The sequence below is a fragment of the Durio zibethinus genome, chromosome 25 (assembly GCF_047325235.1).
Source record: "Durio zibethinus cultivar Kanyao isolate XHJ-2024 chromosome 25, ASM4732523v1, whole genome shotgun sequence".
NCBI classification, from domain to species: domain Eukaryota; kingdom Viridiplantae; phylum Streptophyta; class Magnoliopsida; order Malvales; family Malvaceae; genus Durio; species Durio zibethinus.
The window spans coordinates 10,813,352-10,837,106 of NC_143186.1; the positions used below are offsets into that span (position 1 = coordinate 10,813,352).

General features: G+C 28.6%; 3 protein-coding genes across 4 annotated transcripts; 1 reads left to right on the top strand and 2 right to left on the bottom strand.

The window, feature by feature from the left end:
* The first annotated feature begins 3,000 nt into the window (after positions 1 to 3,000).
* LOC111276587 (interactor of constitutive active ROPs 4-like) lies at positions 3,001 to 7,152 on the top strand. Of its 2 annotated transcripts, XM_089754325.1 has the most exons (4): positions 3,001 to 3,219; positions 5,061 to 5,127; positions 5,270 to 5,348; positions 5,714 to 7,152. In XM_089754325.1, the coding sequence occupies exons 3-4, from the start codon at positions 5,335 to 5,337 to the stop codon at positions 6,840 to 6,842; spliced, it is 1,143 nt and encodes a 380-aa protein (XP_089610451.1). In that variant the 5' UTR covers positions 3,001 to 3,219; positions 5,061 to 5,127; positions 5,270 to 5,334; the 3' UTR covers positions 6,843 to 7,152. The 2 variants fall into 2 exon arrangements, with proteins under 2 accessions (XP_089610451.1, XP_022718074.1); XM_022862339.2 differs by lacking the exon at positions 5,061 to 5,127.
* Positions 7,153 to 8,396: 1,244 nt separating this feature from the next.
* Positions 8,397 to 10,131, bottom strand: LOC111276003 (GLABROUS1 enhancer-binding protein-like). Its single transcript, XM_089754695.1, has one exon. It carries the CDS (start codon positions 9,691 to 9,693, stop codon positions 8,644 to 8,646), a length of 1,050 nt encoding a protein of 349 aa, XP_089610821.1. The 5' UTR covers positions 9,694 to 10,131; the 3' UTR covers positions 8,397 to 8,643.
* A 3,340-nt stretch (positions 10,132 to 13,471) lies between these two features.
* LOC111276586 (gibberellin 2-beta-dioxygenase 1-like) lies at positions 13,472 to 15,558 on the bottom strand. The gene is made up of 3 exons (XM_022862338.2): positions 14,961 to 15,558; positions 14,497 to 14,845; positions 13,472 to 14,027 (listed from the first exon to the last, which is right to left on the bottom strand). Exons 1-3 carry the CDS (start codon positions 15,353 to 15,355, stop codon positions 13,779 to 13,781), a joined length of 993 nt encoding a protein of 330 aa, XP_022718073.1. The 5' UTR covers positions 15,356 to 15,558; the 3' UTR covers positions 13,472 to 13,778.
* Positions 15,559 to 23,755: the final 8,197 nt, after the last annotated feature.

The following is a 23,755-nucleotide window of genomic DNA, read 5'->3' on the forward strand; positions in this document are numbered from 1 at the left end:
AAACATTAAAAAATATGTTAAGTTACTCATGTTTAAATTTTAATAAAAAATACAATAATATTTTAATATTTTTAATATCATATAATTTTAATATTTTATATTTTTATATTTAAAAAATAATATCTGATGAATTGTGTGAACTTCGATAAAATTTGTTTGTATAATAAAATCAAGCTTGTGCAAGTATACATCTCACTTATTCATTGTAAAAAAATGTATTTTTTAAATTAAAATTACATTAATATCATGTTTACACCTCATTCAAACTTAATTCAATCTGATTCTTTAATACCTCTATGATAATGAAACCTTATTCTAATTTTTTGGGATAATTACTTGGCATAAAGTTTTTGTGAAGCTTATGTCTTAAAGGAAGTTGTTAGCAAAATTATTTTAAAATTAACTAAGCCTATGTGGCATTAACCGACTTCACCTGCAAAAAATTAAATTTTCTTCTAATTTGATTTTTCAATATTTCATCTTCATCCCCCACCCTATTTCTTGCTTCTTTTTCGCCCTTTCTCCTCTTTCCCTTCCTTACCTCTGGACCACAAGCCCAATTGACATCTCTAGTTCATGTTGAATAAGTTGATAGCCAAATCCAAACTTCGGGAAATTTTTGGAGCTAAAAAGAGAAAAGAGAAAAACGTCAATTGAGGAAAGAAATAAGGAAAATAAATGCCAAGAAAAAGATTGAGATTGGAAAGCAAAGTTGTCACACGTTGTGACTGCCTTTGATATCGGGTATTCAAGCATTTGAAAATTGACTAATTGTAACCCACACAATTTTGCTTAAAACAATAAATGAGTAATGCAATCTATAAATTGTTGATATGGACTATTCATATGCATCACCGTTGGCTACAAATGACCTCTTTAAGAGGGAAGCAAATAGTAGAAAATAAGAAATTTTGGATAATTTAATATGTTTATTTATGACCAACAAATTGTTGGTTTAATCAGTTAAGATCGTTCTCTTCAATAATAAAATCTTAGATTCAAGTTCTGTCGGTGATTATTTGTTGAGATCATTTCGAATGCACAATCTGCAGTTACTTGTCTTACGTTATTAAGTACGGTATATCTTACCCTAATATGAGAGATTGAACAATCTATCCACTCTTCATTTTTTTTTACAAAAAAAAATGTAAATTCATGTGATTGATTTCAATCAATTGCATGCACATAAATATTTTTCTACCAATAAGCCAAGTGCTAATTAATTATAAATTATCATGTACTTTTTTATATATAAAAAAAATAGCAATTTGAGATAAAAAAAATAATTATAGTTATTGATATTTAAGTTTTTAATTTATTAAATATTATCATTTAAAAGTAACTTAATAAATTTATTTATTATTTGTTTCCAAAAGGAGATCCTAATTGCTAAATATTCAAAGCTCATTTTTAAAGTTTTCAAATTCAAATTACAATAATGTATGGAACGCGATTAATTATGAGATGGGATAATAAAATTTTTTTTTTATTAAGTAGTTTAATATAATATGTATAGAAAAAAATCTACTCATTATTTTTTGTAAAATTACAAGTATAAAAAAATTGTAATCATTATCAACTATTGCAATATTCGTCTAAGAAATCATTACCATATTCAATATAATTAGATAAATTTAATATAAAATAAAATAAATTCACATATAGAATTTCTAACTATTAAGCTAGGACATCAAAGTTTTAGGATCTTTTCCTTTCCATTAAGCTAATATCTCATTAGCATCAACTCATATTACTTTGATAAGAAAATAAAAAAAAAAAAAATCTAGTTATGATTCAAACTTATTGAAGTATATTATGCTATATAATTGTTATAATAAAAATATTTATTCATCAATTCACTTTGTATTATTCAATTGTTTTCATATAAATTATTTTAAATGGGTCAATTCTTGTAGATTCACATATATTTAATTTTCACCTAACATGTATATGTACCATTATCATTGGTGCTCTAGTACATGTTTTCATAGTAATTATGAATCCCAAAGAGATTACAATATGTTGTGCTATTTATTAAGTGCCCATAGTTGCATGCACTTGGGGATGGTTCATTACTTATCTACCACATTGTCATCATAATTGCAAAAGTTTTTCTTTATTAAGCATTTTAGACTAAAAGTATTTTTTCTTTTTTGTATTTTTTTATTCTCAAAAAGTAAATTTTGAATGTAATGTACTTGTAAAATATAATCTGATATACATAACCTATGGATTCATAAAAATTTTGATTTAGCTTCAATCAAATTTACTTTGCGAGGAAAATATGACAAAAAGGGTAGGAAAGTAAATGAAAATGGACTTTGATTCCAAACAAAATTATATTTAATTATTTATGTTTAAAATGGATAAAAAAAATAAACAAACAAACAACTTTGATTTGCATGAATGTCTTATATTGTGTACATGAAACGTGCGTTAAAATAAGAATATTTGAACATAATTGTTTGAATTTAAAATTTAAATCAATTAGTTTATATAATAATTATTAAAAAATAATATCAAATAAATTTAAATTTTAATAATTTATAAAAATTTTTCTATTCTTACTATAAAAATAATAATTGTAAAAAAAAAAAAAAACCTGTAGGGACTTGTTTGCATTTTTCTTGAGCATGATGATGATGCATGTAATGATATAAATGAATTATTCATTGAACAAATGTCACCACTGTTGTATGATTAAGAATAAAATTACTAATTAACTTAGTGTAATTTGATGTTCTTTGATTTTTAATGTTGAAATGTACACTAATTGAAAGGAGAGGAAACAGTAGTCATGTAATGGAAAGAAAGAAAAAAACGTTTGAAGATTTGAAAACAGACAAAAGACAAGGGTTTAAAGAAAGTAAGATACCCGTTGGATTTCCAAGATACTACTACTAATTTATACTATCAATCTTTTCTCCCAAAATTACACTCTTGTCCTTTTCCTTTCCCACATTTTTATTATTAATGGAGTCTACTCAACTATTCCATTTTGCAGCTTTAATTCAAACTTTTGAACTCTCTTTCTCTCTCTCTCTCTGGACCTCTATTGCTCCTAACAATTTTCTGGGTTATTTTATTTTTCTCTCTTCTCTCTCTGGTTCAAGTGCTTTTTTTTTTTTTTTTCTTTTTCTAGTTCTTCATTACCTTGCATTTCAGTTTTGAGTACTGAAGGGTTTCTCATGGCTAAGATTTCCTCATTTCTTTTGTAAGGTAAGATATTAACCTTCTTTTCTCTTTCTTTCTTTTCCTTTTTATAAGTAAAAAGGTTTGGTGCTTTGATCCAGTTTTGAAGCATGCATGGTTTAGTTCAATAGTGTAACATTTCTTCAGTTTGGTTGTCAAGAAAACACAAAGTAGAGAGAGGTCCATTGTCCTAGAAAGTTGAGACCCAAAATTTCTTTCCTTTCTGATTGTTTTCTTAGCTATCCAAACATGCAACAGCCTGTAAAAAAAGGGTTGAGGCTGCATTTTGATTAAATTTTTTTTTTGTTTTAAAAGATCTGATCCATGACCAAGTTGTTCTACTAGCCAAGCATTGATGGCTTCTCCTGTAAAATGGTTTGAAGTTATTTCGTTCCATTTTTGTTGAGATTGATGATTATTTATTGTGAAATGCAGTTTCTCAAACTGACTCTTTTCTGATATTGTTGAGTAAATTGTTCAACATTGATCTGCTTTTAAAATTTTCTAATTCGCAGTGAACAACTACTAACTTTGTCTGAGTGTCTGCACTATAAGCCAAAAATTTTCATATTTTATTGGCATTAACTTCACCTTACCATCACTCTCGTGGTGGCGCGTGAATTGATTTTGACTCCAAAATCCTGACTTCTTTCTCAGGCCAGGCATGTCTGGCTCCCTTTTGTCTCATCCTTTAATCATAAACAACAATTTAGCTTTGTCAAATTACAAAAATGCCCTTTGGATAGATAGTGAGAAAAGAAGGGAAAAGCACTTTTGCACTGTCCAAGAAAGCAAGGGAAACAGCAAAGAACTCCTAATGAGTTAGGACATAGGGGATTGGAAAAGTGAAAACAATATTTGGATTCTTTCATTTAGAGTTTATGCTTTTTGTTTGATAGTTGCTGATCTGTGATTTGGTTTGACTGTTGGAGGACTTTCTACATTTATCTGTGGAAATAATATGCAAAAATTTTATAGCTTCGATTTTTACATGGTGGCCGTTTGATGTTTGAATCCATGACCAAACTTTTTATCAGTACTGAAATTAATATTAGAATTGGCAACTAAAATTTCTAAGACACCCTTATCTCACTTTATAAAAAAATAGAGGCAATGATTTCCATCATGAAGAGAAGTAAGAAGATGATATCACTTGTTATGTCATTATTCATTAGTGTACAAAATTAACTCTGCTAAAATCTTTTTACCCCAGATATCAAAGTCAAAAGCCAGACACTTGGCTTCAATAATTGAGAAAGTTTATGGTAAACCCGCTCTCATTACATGGTGTGTACACCATAGTGGACTGCAGGTGCTCTCTTTGTAGATATGTGGGCCAACTGAGGACTTTTCTGAAAAAGAAAAAAAAAACGTTTGCTCTAAAACTGCAGATTTATAAGTGATTCAATAACCTACTTCTCTTGTACTTAAAGAAGATGTTTTAAAGATTCATCGGAGATTTTGGTTGCTAGGATTGAATTTGCATTGATCTGTGTTAAGTAGGGAGCCTTGGATATGTTAATTTTGTGTTTCATATTTTCTACTGATTGACCATTTGGTGGGAGGAATTCTTTAGATGGTATCCCTCTTACCATTCCTTATTAGAGTTGGTAGATATTGTGTATTTTGAAGATGTATATTTCGCATCGTGTCGTTGTTGTATTGCATGCAAGTTCTTGTTTAAAATCTTGCTGTTTTTCAGCTTTGAGTCATCCTGTAACCAATGTGTGCATTCCTGAAACCATGCAAGATGCTATGGCATTCGTTTTTTTTAATTCTGTCTGAAGAGTTTGTGAAGCATAATGCTACAAATGAGATAACAAAGGTTCTTTCAGTTTTTCATGAAGTAAAATTTTTACTTTTGCCAGGAAATAGATTTTGTGTCTTATGGCATTGAACTTATTTGGTTTGGTCACTGTCATAATTGGATCTAAGGTAAAAGATATACATCTTCAAGAGTGATGAAACTTGATACAATTTACCTTTTCTCTTACCCTCTGAATTTTATAATTATATTTATTGTCTATTTACATCTGCCATTCTTACTTTTTTCCTTGATGCGCCTAAAACTTTGCAGGTTACAAGCTTTTGACTACCTAGTTCCTTTTTAATTACAAACTCTTCAACATTTAAGTGCCAAAAATGCCTAGATCAAGGTGAGAATCTAATCTGCCTTACACTAATAAATATATTTCTTCTTTATGTTTAATACTTGGAGATTAATCTTTTGTTAGTTCGCTTTCAAATGTGGTTTTCACATTTTTGAGATTCTGTAACTTTGCATCAGTTAAAACTAGTATGTTGGTGGTTTCTAATACTCTTTTGTGAAATATAAATATGCATGTGTAATCATCCTGTATTTCTAAATAATGATTTGCAGTCATGCAAAAGACAAGATCAGCTTGTGTTACATGTTTACCTGTTCTTCTGCCTGAAGTGATGTTTCTCTTTTAAGTTGAGATTTCATTAACTTTTACATAATTTGTTTATGTAACTTTCATGTTTTTCTTTGTATGAGTAGGGGCTCAGAAATGCCACAAAGGCAATCTCCTCGAGGCACACATCAGGTTAGGTCATCAAGTTCTGATTCTGATCCTATGCATCATCGACCAATTAGTAGCCCCAAGCTTGGAGATCGTCGTTCCCCAAGAGGTGCACCACAATCAGATCCACTGAATCAGAAGAAACTTGGCACTCGTATTGCAGATTTAGAATCTCAACTAGGGCAAGCACAAGAGGAGCTGAAGATTCTGAAAGACCAGTTGGCTTCAGCAGAAGCTGCAAAGAAAGAAGCTCAAGAAGAACTGGAAAAGAAGACCAAGAAGCCAAAAGCTGCAGAACCTGCTGAATTTCATCAAAAGATTTCTCCAAAAAGAACTCATGATTCTAAGAAAACAGACAGCAGCCTCGGAGATGAAGTTTCTGAAGATAGTCAGCAAGAAACTGATGTTTTTGAAGTCCCAGTGGAAAAAGTAGCAGTTGAGCCTAAGGTGGAAGTCGATGAAGTCAATCAAGTAGAAGAAGAAACCAAAGCAATAGAGATATCAACTGAACCACCAGCAGTATCGGAGACAGAGAAACCATCTTTCCATGACTTGGCTTTGAAAAATGATGAGATAAATATGCTAAAATCCAAGCTAGAAGAGAAAGAAAAGGAGCTTGGGGTGTTTACTCAAGAAAATGAGGAACTCAAAAAGCAGCTGAATGAAGTGACCTCAAGTATTTCAATTACTAAAGCCAAGGAAGAGGAAATGACCTTGAGGTTGAGACAAGTAGGAGAGGAGCTGGAAGCAAGTAAAACAAATGCAGCACAACTGAAGGAAAAGCTCCAATCTGTGGAAGGGCAAAAGGAAGCATTGGAAGCAGAGATGAAGAAACTAAGGGTACAGACAGAACAATGGAGAAAGGCAGCAGATGCTGCAGCTGCTATTCTTTCTGGGGGTGTAGAAATGAATGGGAGGATTTCAAACAGGTGTAGCTCTATGGATAAGCATTTTGGTGGAGTGTTTGAACCAGCAGCTGCTGGTTATGCAGGTTATGTTGGATCACCTGGCTTGGGTGACGATGATGATGGTTTTGGAAGTGGAAAGCGAAAGGGCTCCGGAATTAAAATGTTCGGAGATCTGTGGAAAAAGAAGAGCCAGAAATAAAACAATCTCTGAAATATGTGTAGGTGTATTTTACCTGTTCATGTATAATGGTTGTGAAATGGTTGCTCACCATTTCCCTCTTTGTTGGCCATGTGTCTCAGCAGTTTGGCCACCATCTCATCCTCACTAGTTAGTATGCTTTGCTATGAAATGTTAAAACCATTAAGGGTGATCTTAATATGGTGTAGTGTTGTTTATGGGTTAGGTCTGGGGACATCTGTGATAGAAGGGGCATTTCTTAATGCCGTGTGTAAGAAACCCAAGGTTCGATCGTTGATATGTTTTATTCCTTTAAAATTTGGTCGTCTTCTATTGTTTTGCAGAATTTGTTTTGAGCCGAGGAAAGGTTCCATAAGAAATTAAAGTCATCTGATATCAGTAGGCAACTAGCAACTGAAGATAAACCTAGTAATTTTAAACACAAAAAAAAAAAAAAACCTCGAATATGATGTAATTTAAAACTTTTACAAAAATTACAAAAATTTATATTTTACGTATTGACATATGATAATTTTTGTATTTTAGTATTTTATAAATGTTAAATATGAAATAAAAATATATGAATTAAAGAACTGACAAGTTGAAGGTACCATTTAGGTTTCTATGCATCTTCCATTTTGGTTAAGAATAAAAGTCATTCAATTATGTTGACAATATCCATAAATACATAACCAAGAACAAAATTAGTTAGCTCTAATCTATGCTCAGTTCATCAACAGTAAAATGCTGTAATAGCATATAAACATCAAAGCCTTACCAGTAAGGAAGATACTACTTTTATGAAGCAGGCTTTCGCTACCTGTTACTTGATACATACAAAGAAATACACATACATAGCTAGAATGTAAAGTCTAGTTGCTTTTGTCAGAGAACATGATAATGTTAATGGTAAGCAGAAACTACTACAAAAATGAACTTGGAACTAAAGCAAATGCAACAACCAACATACACATTTATGTAACATTAAAAGAAATTATACATTCTATCAAGATCCTGAAAAGAACTTGTTAAAACCAGCCTAGATTGCCAGTTTTTATTACCGTCACTTGCATACAAACCTGAGTCATACAGCTGCAGACCAAAAGTAGTGGCTGTAAAACCATAGCTAACATATTCAATGATCATGTATGAGTTTAACCAAAGCAGAGCTAATGCAGCAACAAAATAGATTATTGGCATTTGCTTGAAAGATCAGCTCAGACAAGTTTAAGTGAACAAAGGAAATATGTGGAGGCAAAAAGCAGCCATAATCACCATGCCCAACCAAAAACATCATACAGAAAGGTAACAAAACATGAGATCTCCAACCTGATGGAAAAATCTTGTGGATTTTGCAAAACTACATTGTAATATTCATTTGAAAACAATTCAGTTAATGGCTAACAAAAAATACATTCTCCAGATTAGTTACCAATAGAAACCACTGGTATAAAATATAATTCACTAATACTTCTAAACCTAAACAAAAATTCAGTAAAGTACAGTAACAGGCCAGTATAGTACTCTGATAACAATGTGAAATTAACAATTCAGAAAGCATTGAGGCAATTCATATTGGGTGGGGAATCCACAAGATTATCAATAACCAAACATAAAGCAACTACAAGCATAAGATATAAAACTAAAAACAATAGATAATCAAACCATAATTACCGTTTGAAAATAACATGCTACTCAGAAATAGCAAATTCCTGAGTGCAAGAGATTGCTATAATCTAAGTTACCAAAAGTCACAGTCATAGAAACATTAAAGACACCTAATAACATAAAGTTCTCTAAAAATGAAAATATTCTAGACCAGCTATGCATCTTCAGACTTGTAAAAGTCCAGTATCAACTTGGCCTGTTCCTTCAGCAACTCATTCCGCTTCAAAAACAGCTCCAACTCAGCGATCTGTAATTTCCTCCACTTCTCCTCCAAAGCTTCCCTCTTTTCTCCCCCAATCATATCCAGTCCATGCTTTATAACTTCCTCTTCCAACCCACCTACACCAATCATCTTATCAAACAAGTTACCCAAACTCTTAGACTGCTTCTTATCAACCTCCATTGTCTCCCTATCATCCACTTTCTTATCAAAAAGCGACTCTGCATTTAATTCAACCAAAGTCTTGCTATTTTCCTTCTCTTTCCCATTCGACTTAGCAGCAGAAGACTCAGCATTTCCAGTAATTCCTTCTCTACCCCAAATCGTTTTGGACAATTCAAAAATTTTCTGTTCATGGGGTTTAGAAAAAATCCGGTCCTTACCATTTTTACCTTTCCCAGCATTATTTTCAAATTTTTTCCTTAACCTCCTAACCTTATACATCAACTGAGCTTTTGAAACATCAGTATGAATTGATTTCTTAACAAAATCATGGAATGCATTGGCATTAGCAAAAGGGTCAACCCCTTTTTTCGCCAAGTAATCTAACATACCTTTCAACACAGCAATTTCATCATCTTCACTGAACAGCCGCTGGAAAAGCTGTTTCTTTGCATCTTCTCCAGTCTTGTTCACCTCCTCAACAGCAGTAGCAGAACCGGTCCCTTCTTCGTCGCTGGTTTTTTTCTTGGGTCGTTTCACTTCTTTGGGTTCTTGCTCGGACTCACTAGGCCGCTTGGCTGAAGAAGCCTTAACGGGAGAAGCCGAGAGTTTTGATCTGGGTTTCTTAATCTTTGAAGTTTCCTCCATGGGTTTTGTAGCAATAGGCTTCACATTCAGAGTTGGGTTTTTGATGGTTTGTGGGGTTTGGGTTTCTTCTTCTTCAGAGGAAGTCTCTTCTTCTTCCTCCGATGATGACGATGAAGAAGAAGAAGCAGCAGCTGGAGGGTCTTCAATCGGGATTTTTGAGCGCTTTCGAGCCATGGATTTGAAAAAGAGGGAGGGAATTTTTTTAGTATGAGAGAAAGAGGTGAAAACTGAACAAGTTTTCAAGTATTATCAAACAAACTGCAAAGAAAATTGAATGAATGCTTCGAAATTAGTAAAGCGAAAACAGCCTGGATGTGATGTGAAGTACAGCAACCAATTGTAAGCCCATTGAGCATTACCTTTTTGTGACCTAACTCTGCTCAGGATATTCAACGCTCAACAGTTTGTGTATGTATTTCTTGGTTTAAATTTTAAAAAAGTCGGATTTGAATTTTTTTTTTTCTGGTGTTGCATAGAGCTATAAAAGAATTTATATATTTTTTTATAAAATTATTGAAAAAATTGATTTGGATTATTTGAAATTGAATTTTTTTACCATAGTCATCATTAAAGTAAATTATATATTTTTGTGAACAAAAAATTTTACTCACAAAAATAAATTGTTGATGCAAGGATTAATGGATTATGGTCTTCGGCCGATATTATTGAAAGATTATTCGTTTTGGAGGCTTGAAGATATGTCTTTATGGTTTTGTTCTTCAAGAAAAAATGCTTCCGTAGAAAAATGATAGCCCGTTGCTTAAAAGCCGCACGGTTTAATAATTTTATTTTTTTGAAAAAAAAAAAGTCTTGATAAGGGAAGAATAGATAAAAATGAGAAAAAATAAAAAAAATCGATTTCAAATTTTAATATTAAATTTAGATTTATTTTTTAGTTAATTTGAATTAAATTTGAATATTAAATATATATTAAGTTTATATTGAATTTTAAATTTGAAAGTAAAAAATTAAAAAAATAAATTGAAATAATTATATATTTATTAATTTTTATATATTTTATTAATTTTTATAAAATTATTTTATATTAAAATTTATTTAAATATGTTAAATTTTTTATTAAAATAATATAAAAATTAATAAATTAATAAATTAATAAATTAAATTAAATTGAATCGGTAAAATTTAATTTAATTTATTTTAAATTAAATTATATGAAAAATTAATTCAAATTTAAATTAAAATTTAAAAATTTATAATATTATATAATATTTTTAAAAAAATCGAATATATCCAAATTAAATGAATAAGCTTTAACTTATAAACAATATCTCGTGAGGTTGCAATTCAAAATGAATTAACAAAACTATTTAACTTTGGGCCTAAGAAGTTAGAGAAGTTAAATGGGCTTCAAAATTCATTCCACAACCCAACAAGACTAGAAAGCATAATTTCAAAGGCCATCATCCCCTTTTGGGCAATCCATTTTCAAGGAAGTTATGGTTCATGATTTCATCCCATTCAATTCAATTCAATTGGTGGCCGAATTTTTAATAAAACATATGTTCATTTGGATTCAACTTTGTTTACAATTTTGCCAAGGTAACTAAGTTAAACTTTAAAACCTATATCAATAATATATATACATTAAGCTTTATAGCTTGAAAGAAGGAAAAAAAATTAAATTCACTATAAATATAAAATTTAATTCAAATGATTTATAAACATCTCTTAAAAAAAAAATTTCGATAAAATTATACTTAAATCCTAATATTTATAAATTTTTCTTTTTTAATTTTCCCGATCACGTGAAAAAAAATTAAACTAACATGTGTGGTATGTGTACCTCACAACAAATGAGATAATAAATATGTCATTAACTTAATTATTGCCTTAAGTATATTAATAGTTCCACCTATGACTCAATTAGGTTAATGTAGTTATTCCTACCATGATTAGCAAGGATATCATTTTCTTTGAACCAAACAAAGCCTAAAAACAATGCATATTAAGTTATTAATTCATACAAGTTTTATTTTATATGTTTTTAGATCAAATTAAAAAAGGAATGGAATCATGGACTTCCATTTTTTTTTATTACAGACATAACAACCACTAAATTAATACATTAATTATTAACTATATTAATTAAATATTTAAAATCTCAAAGCATTTTGTGACCTAAAATTTGTCCCCCAACCAAACCATGGCCAACGTGCCCTGTTAGTCGTGTACATGCGACCACAAAAATGTTTCCTTCATCACCCACCCAAAAGAAAACAAATGTTGCTTTCATTCATTGTATAGAACATTTGTTAAGATTACAATTAAAAAATTAGTATGTGCATTTAATGCATTAAAAAATTTCAAAATTAACTATGAAGTGATGCATATAATTTTTTGATAATTTTAAATAAAAAAAATACATAAAATTATTTTTTATAAATAATATCTTAATGAAGAAAGTCGGCCTTTCACTATTCCGCCTAATGACTTTACGGCCATTTTATGAGACATGCAGATTTTGATTCGAATTGTTAAATTTTTTAACATATTTATTTTTCTATGTATTTCTGTCGTAAAAAATATCATAGACATTCGTAATAAAAAAAAATATTTTTAAATAAAAATAAAAATTGTTGGATTCAACTTGAAAATGTCAATGAATGATAGGCATAGGACGTGGGGATTGAGAGGACACCCAATAGAGACATCCGCGTGACATATATATAAATTATTGTTCAATGAATTGCAACCAACGGTGTTTTGTAAGGAAACACACCCTAACACGGGCCGGCTGCCTTCGTTGGCTGATTGGATTGCCCGATCAAGGCTAATCACATTTTCTTTCACTTTCTTATATATATATATATATATATTAGTTAATATAAAAATTATGCGTCTGTATTAATATAAAAAATATAAATTGTATAATTTTATTTTTATTAAATACATATATTTTTTTTATTAAAATTTTAAATTATATTATTTTTATATTTTAAGTCGGCAAATTCAATAAAAGTCATTTCTTGGTTAAAAAAATAATCATACAAATTTTGGTATTTTGGATTTCATATTTAAATTTTATAAAAATAAAAAATTATATTAATATTGAAATATTTTTAACAAAAATCATAAAATATTTGAACAATTTCATTTGAATGGATTTTTTTAAAAAAATCAAAACTATTTGAATTTCAAAAAATTAAAATCTGAATTTACTTAAAACATGAAAATTTTTTCCTCAAATCTTAAATATTTTATCGAGTTTCTTTTATGAAAAATTCATTAAAATATATATGACTCAACTCTTCCTTTTTTTAAAAACCCAACTAATCATTTACTATTTATTTGTTAATTTCGAGTTGGCGAATAAATAGGCATGCTTTCAATTTACCACACCCCCTTTTTTAATTTTAACAGCACCATCAAAAAGATAATAAAATTTTAATTTTTGTAATTTCCTTTAAAAAAAATTGATCATATTGAATTTATACAAATTTATAAATTTTTTATTCCAAGAAATTGAAACACCTTGGAAAGGCCCTAGAATTTTCGAGACAACCTCAGTTTGGAATTGTAAAAGGTGTCATAATCTATACACGTGGTTTTCAGTTGGGCCTAAGGGAAGAGCCCTCGGTTTCGTACATCTTTGGTTTTCAAAGTCAGTGGTCCCAGACAACAAACACAACCCACCAGATATTATTTTAATAATTTGTTATCACTATTTATCAATAAATTATTTTGTAATTCAAGTAAAATAGATGGTGCATTACAAAAAATTAGTTTCAAGTAGGATTGTTTATGTCAATTGTAGTTATAAGTTGGAACAACAATCTTTGATATATGGTTTTGGTATGGAAAACCATCAAAAGTACTGTATAGTTTGACCACCCAAATTTGGATATAGCCTTATTGTTAATATTCCTCATTTGTTTTATTTAATTGTGAAATGTTTTATTTTTTATAATTTATTTATCAAAGTGGTTGGTGATGATGATGGGAATGAAAATTGTACTATATTAACAAGAAAGACAGTTACATTGAGGATAAACAAAGAAGAAAAAAGTCAACAGGAAAAGAGCTAGATTACATATTTTTTTTTTCCAACTACAGGAAAATTTAATACAAGCTTTTTGATCCTATAATTTTTAAGTAAAGTAAAAAATACTACTAAAAGAAAAAAAATAAAAACATAATGATTGTTGGCTGAAAGATGTGATTTAAGTTTTCTTTTAACAGTACGATGAAAATCACTTTCATCATCTTGTGATGTCGTTTTATGATCGTTAATTAAAACATTATGAGGCAGCTATTCTTTCAAAGTGCATGAGCCTGTTATCTGCCAACCTTGAATTATAAGCAGATATTTTGTACTCAAACCATGTAAATTCTTTGTACAAGCTTTGCTCTCCTCTCATCAAAGATGGTAATGGAGCTATTTTCTCACTCAATGGTGGTCCACCAAAATAAATCATTGAAAGCCTAGATTTCACACTGTTGGCCAATACCCTATGCTTCACACTTTTAAACCTTCCATTGGTCATAACCTGAAACATCAACCCGCCACAAAAAAAATGGAAAAACCCAAAAACTCCATTAGAGAAAGCTCAAGAAGAAGTGAACTGAAATTTGTATAAGACATAAAAGTTTGTTTTCCTTTGTTTTATGGACTTGGGATAAAGTGATGGTAGTTTGAAAGCTTATACAGCTAAGCTGTGTTTGTACTGAAGAAAAATTATTAGTGGGGACTGTTAAGTTAGATATGACAGGTATTAACCGATCAACAATTCCAAAGAATATTACAAATATATTATTTTATTTTTACTAAATTTCCCTTAAGAAAATCAACAAAAAGTAAATCAAAAGTGATTACTAAAATTAGAAAGAATCATATTTTGTCAGAAGCAATAGGGAAATTGACTAGTGAAAATTTTGGATTATTTTACTTGTTTTCATGTGTTTAGGTGAATGAAATAGGGACGTTTCTACTATGTTTAATTATGGGAAAAAATGTACCTGTAAGGAGTCACCAACATTGATGAAAAATGAATTTTGGTCAGGTGGCACTGAAATCCAGCTCCCATCTCTAAGAGAGATTTGAAGGCCAGAAGTGTTATTGGATCTTAGCACTGAAATGATTTGTGGGTCAGTGTGTTCTCCAAATCCAATCACATTGCTACCATTCAAAGGTTGAACATCAGAGCATGGTGGGTAATGGTTAAGCCTGAAAACAGAGTCACTCTGTTCATCCATCAGCAGCTTACTCAACACATTCCTTGGTTGAATCTTTAACCCATCAGCTATCATTTCAAGTACCTCACATGCCATTTTCTTCACTGCTGACATATAATTATTCAAAGCTAACCTGAAACAACAGTACCAAAAGTTGTAAAAACAAAAATAACCCAACAAATAAAATGCTAAGATTGACTAGAAAAATGTGCCGGAAAAAAACAGAATTCCCTGGTTTGACAACATACCTGAAACTATCCGGGTTTTCGCCAGAAAGGAATCTAAGGAGGTTGGGACCTTGATTGGTTGTCAGGAGAAGATATTCAACCCAACCAACATCACCGTTTGGTCCAATCCTTTTATTACCATAGCCATAAGGCTTAGTTTCCTCTGTTTTCTCTTTCTCACAAAATGGTAAAGAGAAGAACTTGGTGGCTTCAGATTCCAGCTTGGAAATGAATTCCATTGGAACCCCATGGTTGATCACCTTGAAGAATCCAAATTCTTCACAAGCTTTGATCATCTGGTGTTTGGAGTCAGGTTTTGAGAGGTCTACAAGAGGTATTTGAGGGAACAATGTAGTTGGCTTGTTGTTTCTGATATAAGAGAACTGTTCAATTGCAGGTTTTGACAACACCACCATTGTTTTTCCTATTCTTTTCTGTCAGCCGTTGATGTTATTGTCGTTGGTTTTTTTAGTACAAGTAAAAAAAAGAAGAGAAACAGATAGAAAAGATTGAATTTTTTGGTGGTGGCTTCTTTTTTTTCTTCTTTTAAAAAGGTGGATTCCTAGAATGGATGAGTTTTGAGTTTGATACAGATTTGAGCAGAGGAGGGTACATGAACAAATGGCTTTGGGTTTTGCTTGGTTATTTATAGGGGGAAAAAGGATAATTTTTCGGCATTCTAGAAATTAAAAAAAAAAAAAAAAGATGATAAGCATAAAAATTTGTATCTTAAATTTGCTAAATAATTATATAAATTAACCGAATTAAATTTTAAGATCGAATAAATTTAAAAAATAAATATTTTATATTAATTAAAGGAAGAAAATAATAATAAGGAACATACATTGTCTTTTGACTATTATTTTTACTCCAAACAGGCTAAGGTCGGCCATAGAACCTTTCAGCAAAAGCAGTCAAGTCAACACCAATGCCCTATTATCATTACAAACTAAGATTTCATCCTAGTACAACGATTCATGAAACATGAAACGCATCTAAATGAAATTGTCACATCAAATAAGACCGGTTTGGGAAACTTATCCATTCAAATTTTCTATATGCATATTATTTTAATAGGCTAGAATGTTTAAGATTTTCCTCACTTCACTCACCAAGAAGAAGCTCTTTCGTTTTGAATTGTCTTCTGGAAGAAAAAATTAGAATCCTTATCTTCATTCAATTATTCTCATTTGCTATGCCTTAAATGCTTTGTCAGAAAGAATCGAATTCGATTTCCACGAACTAAAGGGTCTAGAACAAAGTAGTCATAAAATGCTATTTGTGATTTATTAATTGAATTCACATATTACATCATTGTTTCTTTACTATTTTTTTTTCTTATTAAAACTTCAACTTCAATTTTATTTTTTGTGATATTATTAAAATATGATGATTTTTAAGTGATGTCATGCATATGTTATGATCTTATATTTAAATTGACATTTTTATTTATTATCAATTAATCTTAATTCAATGTTTAATGTAATATTAAAACCTAAATTTATTTTGCTCTTCTTTGTGTTATTTTTATGAGTTTTTCATGTGATAGGTCATTTTATTTCTAAGTGATTGCTTTAAGCTTGAATTATAAAAAACAGAGATAAATTTTTCTTGATTATCTCATAATAAATTGTCTAATTATTTTTATTTTTATTTTTAAATTTGAGGTTTCTAAATTTTCTCATCTAAACCGTTGAGATGTCTTGTTATACTATTAAGTGGCATAATTATTGACTTAAGCTCTTATTAAAAAAGGGTACTTCCCATTTTTCTAATAAAAAATATGAGAGGACATTGCAATGATTAATTCATTTTGATTAAAAAAATTTGACAATACATTAAATATCAGGTTTGATTCTCCATAGGACCTACCTTTGTATATAATTGAGAGAGTGGGGTTTGAATAAGAGTTCATGGTGTATGTAGCAAAATTAAGCTTAAAAAAATTAGCACTGCCGGGGAAGGAAACCCTTGATTTCTAAGTCTCTATGTCCTAAAGTTAATTATAGATTTATAGCATTTTCTTACCATGTAAAATGGGTGAAGGGTCAAGGGTGAAATAGCAAATTCAATGTCCCATAGATTTTGACTAAAAAAGGAAGTGTTTCATATTTTTTCTTAAAGAACATTCATGTATTGACTTATGGTTTACTAGTGTATCATTGACTCTTAATCCTTTCAAATTTGGTGTTCTCAAGCTTTCTTTTTTTTTTTTTTTCAATTTATTTCTTTGATATATAATTTATATAATATTGGCTAAAATCATCAATCATATGCGATCCTTGTATGTTATTTTATTTTCATTCTAATTTTTTATAAAACCCAATTTTTGATTCACTACCTTCTAAAAATATTTTAAATATTTCCATTCCATTTATAATTGTTAAAAAAATAAAATATATCATATTAGTGTCATATAACATGAATTTAGCCCAAAAAATTAAACAAGCTTACATTTTTTTTATCATGTGGGAGCAAGTGCTCGGGGCCATCTATTTTGGTTACATGGACATGTAAAGCATCAATATGAGACTAAGGTAACGAAGATAAAAAAAAATTTATCGCATGATAAATTTGAAAAGAGTAATAAGAAAAAAATCTTAATTCATGTTAAATATATATAAGATTAAAAAAAATTTAGATATTTATTAGATATATGATAATATTATTTTAACAATTTTAAAAGATTATAAACTCAAAAACTTAATTAATTTTAAAAATTACATATGAACAATAACTATTGCATAAAAATCATGAAGATACAATGTAATTTACTTTACAATATTCCATCTGATAGACACCCCGACATCTTTTTTCCATCAATCTATATCCTTGTATATATTTCTCGTTTCCTTTTTACATTGTATTTCCGACAACAATCCGCAAACATATTCACTTCAATCTTCGTCAAAAAAAGAAAAAACTTGTAAGCCAACTTGATAGACTAGAATAATGCAATGCATAGCATCATGAGTCACGATTTCGCTGTCTAATCAAACACCAAGCCTTCCCTTCATATTTGGAGAAAATCGTAATCATATTAATAGTTGATAATAATCTCTTTTTAAAAGTGAATAATTTTGCATCTGAATATTTAATTTAATGACGAATGCAAATATTTTTTACAAAAAATTATAATATTATTAATTAGGTTTGATATTTTTATCGTGTTTTTATATGTATACATAACTTGTCGGATCTTTGATTTCGTAATTAAATATGAACTTATTTTATTTTATAAATCTTATCATTTTTATCTTATCTAAGAGATTTGAATTTGAAATCTTCAAAATCAAGTTCTAATTAACCATATAATAATTGAGTACTCTTGATCCCAATCACAATATTTCCCCTGTTGAGCCCTTAAAGTAATTAAAAAGACTCTAGTCTCCTATCCTAAGTGCTTGAGTTTAGCTCATTTACAAAACAAGCTTAATAGCAATTATTGAACACAAGTTAATTTATATGCTTAATTGGAGCAGTTATATTTTATCTGAACTACAACTCTACTCCAATTATTTCTCTTTTGATTTATTTTAAACTTCTTTCACCACCTTTACTTCTTGAGTTAAATATTTGCAGAAAGATATCACGGGTAAAGCAAGGCCTAGATGCTTGTGTAGCTTAAGCTGTTATTATCGTTTGTCTTTACCAAAAAAATTGAATTCTTTATGTATTTATTTTGATGGAGGAGGGTTCAAATTCACTCTTTCAATAGATAACATATATTTAACTTTGAATCGAATGTTTAACTGTTACTATAATTGAATTTTTAAATAAATTAGGGTCAAAATTATACAACTCGAGCTCTATAAAAAATTCATAAACAAGCTCGTTCAAGGTTGATTTTTGGCTTATTTATATATAGCCTAGCTAAAGATCAATAGTGTTTGTTTGACAATGGAAACTGTGCTTTTATATTGTATCACATGGCTACAGTTTTTGTTATTGGCAAGTAGTATCATGTTTTCTTATAGGGGGGAATAGTTAAAATTCGACATGAATTAAATGTTTCAAATTCATCCCCACTACAATTCTGATTACCTTTAATCAAGTACAAGTTTTTAAAGCCAATGTTTTAATCAAATATTTTAAGAGTCGATTTTGGTACAGTGTTAGTCTTTCTATTAGTTTTGAAACTTGGGCAACAATAAAGAGAGTGAGTTTGAAATTAAAGAGGCTTTGTTCTTCAAGTTTTTTATGTCTAGGGTTCTTAGTATGCAAGTTGTTCTAGCTAGAATCTCTATAATAAAAAAGGGTCATAGTTGCTAGGTGGGAGTCCATAGGTGAGCATGCATGCTTCCTTTGAGAAGAAAAAAAATGTTGGCAGCAGGATACGAACCTAGATTTTATAAAAGAAATATTCATCTTATCAATTCAATTAACTCTTATTGCTTGCTAGCCTTTGTACTTCCTTATGTGTATATGTATATTCGGTGCAGTTAGATTATTTTAGAAAAAAAATTACAGCTACTATACAATATTTTGGGGTTTCAAAATCGAAACAAAATCAAATTAAATATATTTGTAATTGAATTAATTTGAATTAAATTTTATCAATTTGATTTTTTTATTTAAAAAATAAATATTTTTACTATTACTTTTAATGTATTTACATAGATTTATATATTAAAATTATTTTATTTTATAAAAAATTAAAATTATATAAAAACTAATAAAAAATTATAATTCTACTTGACTCAAATATTTTTTATTTTTCATTTCATGAACTGACAATTGATGGTATCTGAATTGAAATCAAATTAAATCAAATATTAAAAATTGATATAAATTAAATCAAATATTATGGTTCAAATTATTTTTCAATTTTTAAATTTTTTTATGAAACATAAAGTTCTTAAATTCTATACAACAGAATTAAAAAAATATGTCCATCTAATTCCACTTTCACCAATGATATATTAGACAATATTCATATATAAAATTTAAAACTTCACTAATGATAAATAAGATAATGATTCCTATTTATTTTTCTTATAGAATTTTTTTTGGGTTTCGGATAATGTCTAAGGCACTTTGAACTGAATCATCGTTATGGGTTTTATCCCAAAGGGGAAAAAGAACTTTAGATTCACGTTGGCCAGCTATCATGTGCTTTGGACAATGATATAGGAACTATTGAGAACACACGCTCTGAATTTTTTTTTTTTAAAGCTGAATTGTACTTACAAATTGATGAGTTCATACATATCCACCAAACCTGATAAGCTAGAATCTTACTTGAGTATCAATTTAATCATATTTCTTCTGTTTCAAAAAAAAAATATATTTAATTTCCAAATCTAAAATCATTTACAATATGTATCGATATTTTGTTATGATTTTAATTTCTACTAAAATCTATACTTTCTTTTATGGAATTTAATTTTTTTTTACTATTTAAACTTTTTTTCTTTATGGTATTTAATATAACAAATCTATTTAACATATGCATTCAATATAAATTAATTAACAGAATGCCGTAATTTTAACTCTAAAAAATTTAATTGCATAAGCAAATTATTATGTATATTTTTTGTTACAAATGAAGTTGCAGTCTCAAAAAAAAAAAATGAATTAAAGAGATTTGAATTTTAAATTTATTAAATATTACATAAAAATAAATATATAAATTAATTGAATTAAATCATAAATTTATTATTATGCATATTTCTCAAATTAAAAATTGGCCAAAATGATGTTTTAAAATGTAATTACTTTATTTGGGTTTTGTTTTAATTATTTATACGAAATTATATCAACATCATGAGCTTGAAAACAATGTTTATAATTTTTTTGGGTACTAAACCAAGGATAGTCCACTAATAACAAAAGATTAACCTAATTCTTGACCAAGCCACCCACAATAACCATTCAAAGATACCCAAAAAAAAAAATAAAAAATTTATGAAATAACATAGCATGTGCTATGCAAAAACAAGAACCAAGTAACTAATGTAGCATTTGTGTTATATATACATAAATATATCATTTATAATTATTATGATATAATTAATTAATTATAATTTAAATTATATAAAATTTATAAAAAATTCATATGTAATTTATATTTATAAGTGATAAATTTTTATATAATTTTTAATATAATTAAATAATTATAAAATTATAATAAAAAAAATTACACTTCAAATGCTGCCCTAGATGCATAATCCTTTTTGTCATACAAAAAACAAGAGGAAAATGAGAGAATAAAGGTGACCAATAATCATAGTTGACTATCGAGTCACACTCGAGGGACATTAATTTTTTTTAATGAATTATTTATTTATAAAAATTATAATCCCAAGATGGAAGGTAAGAAAAAGACCCACTTCCATATTCCAATTCCAAAGATAAAAGATTCTTTTTTTTTTTTTTTTAACTCCCAAAAAGAAATGAGTCAGCCTTTTATTTTCTATTTTTTATTTTTGATTTTTTTTTGAAAAATTTTGACAAAAACAAACGTGTTTTAAAGGCAGCGTCCGCTTGAATAGTTCAACGCGTGGATGTCTAGGAGCGCCTCCTTCCTTATCAGATTACGTGGCCTTATTTCATTCGTAGCTTTCGCTGTCGGTCACATTATTGTCGACATCTTTTTTTTTTTCTTTATTATTTCAATGAAGTAATAATTATAAGAAAAAGAAAAAGATAAAGATGCTTCGGAGCAGTTATGGCATCTATTTAATTCAAGGTCGGCTAAACGGCAGATGGTTTTTCCTTTAAATTTGATACCTCAAACGGCAACCTATTTATCACAACATCATGACGTGTTTCTTTAATGCTCATTTCATCATAAATTACTAATCTCTTATTGATTTTGACATTCATTTTATTTATATAATTATTATTTTAAAAAATAAATTCGAAAGATTTATAATTCAATTTTTTGTGTATGTAAAATTTTAAAGATTTTCTTAGTTTGCAATTTTTTTATATAAAAAACTTTATTTTAGTTTGTATAAAAATTAAATTTTTATTTTTTATAAATTTGGTATTTTATTCTATTAAAATATAAAAATTAAAAATAAAAATTTTTTAAAAATAATTTTGGCATATCCGGATAGATATGTACAAGCGGAGAGCACTAAGAATTTCAAGGTGGAATTAAAGATTCATATCTTGAATTTTTTTAAAAAAAATTTTAGCAACTGTTAAATCAAGTTTTATCGGCTCCCAATATGAATTAAATTATTGCAGTGATTCAAATTATGTAATGGAAAATTATATTTAATAAGATAAAATAAAGGTGATTATATTATATGAAGGATTACATTTTAAAAAAATTAAATTCAGATATTTTAATCAAGACATTTGGCCGAAGGATCGCAAATAAGCCAAATTCATAATTCTTACTATAATCTTCCATTACAGTCACGATCAATGGTAGATAATCAAGCTTGCACCTAAATCTTTTATAAGCATTCATTGTATAATAAACATGCTAATATACACATAGAAAAGATCAAACATGCTTTTTAAAATGTTTGTCTTTTTTTTTTTAATGATTAGAACTTTAGAAAATCGAAGTGTAAACACACTAATTTACACTTTTTTTTTCCTTTTAAAGATTCAAAATCTTTGTTAGAGGTGAAATGCATCTTTATAAGATTCATTGGAAACACTATAGTATTATATGAAATGGTTGGTTCAATTTTTGAATTATATGAACATTTTAATCATTTGATTGGGAAATTCATAGACAAAGTGTTTGATTATATAGGCCAAGGTTGAATTATTTGGATCTAAAAACACATGCAATATTCGAATTAAAAAATGATACGACCCCTTTCGGGTCCCATTTGGATGTCCATAGATTTCACATAGGCCGATTAGGCCAGTAAGGCAATTACCCCTCCTTTCCCAAAAAATAAAACAAACCCACAAAGTAAATAATGTTAAATTGACGAAATTTAAGAGCTGCAATCATTTTTAAAATATGATAGTCAATAAATTTAATATTTAAATTATAGTATATATAATTCCTTTATTCACATTTTATGAGAAACAATCTCTTTTATTCTAGTTATTGGACTCGGAGCTTTTAAATTGGAGTTTGGAATTTCAATTATTGAGGTATTCTTTTGAATCAATAAAAATATATCATGAAAAATTTAGAACTATGATTTCAATTATTACTATAAATGAAATTGGGGTTTCATATTTTAGTCTATATCAAACTGAATTGAATGCTTTAAAACTTTGCAAGGATACAATTACTCCACGTAGAATTTCACGTTTTACTTGTAATATATGACCATATTATCATTTCAAATTTGAAAGGAATATGGTACATTGGTTCACCTCACTAATATCACGTTAGGTAAATCTAGCAAAATTGATTGGTAACGTATTGTCAAAAACATGAAAAGTCCACATAAAAAGGGACCAAAAAAAAAAGAAAATTACTTCATTATTGGTCGGTACTATATAAGATCTTTTATTTCTTGGCCTGAAATGATGGACGGATGCATATGGATCGTATCTGATCATCCAATTCATGACAATGCATAAAGTACGTAACCACATTTCTCATTTGCACGATATATTATGCATAAATATGAATTTGTATGTTGCATAATGCTTCAGATTGAAAAATCATTTTAAAGAAATATAGATATTTGCCTTAGCAACTGTCAAAAAAAGAAAGATAGTCATGAATTGTACAAGTCTCGAGGATCTTATTGTTAGTACATATAATAATATATAATAATATATGACCCTACAATAAAAGATTACGAAGTACATTTAATAAATTTGTTGATCTAACCAATTTATGCATAGACAAGGGACAACTTAATGGCTGTACGTAAGAAGAA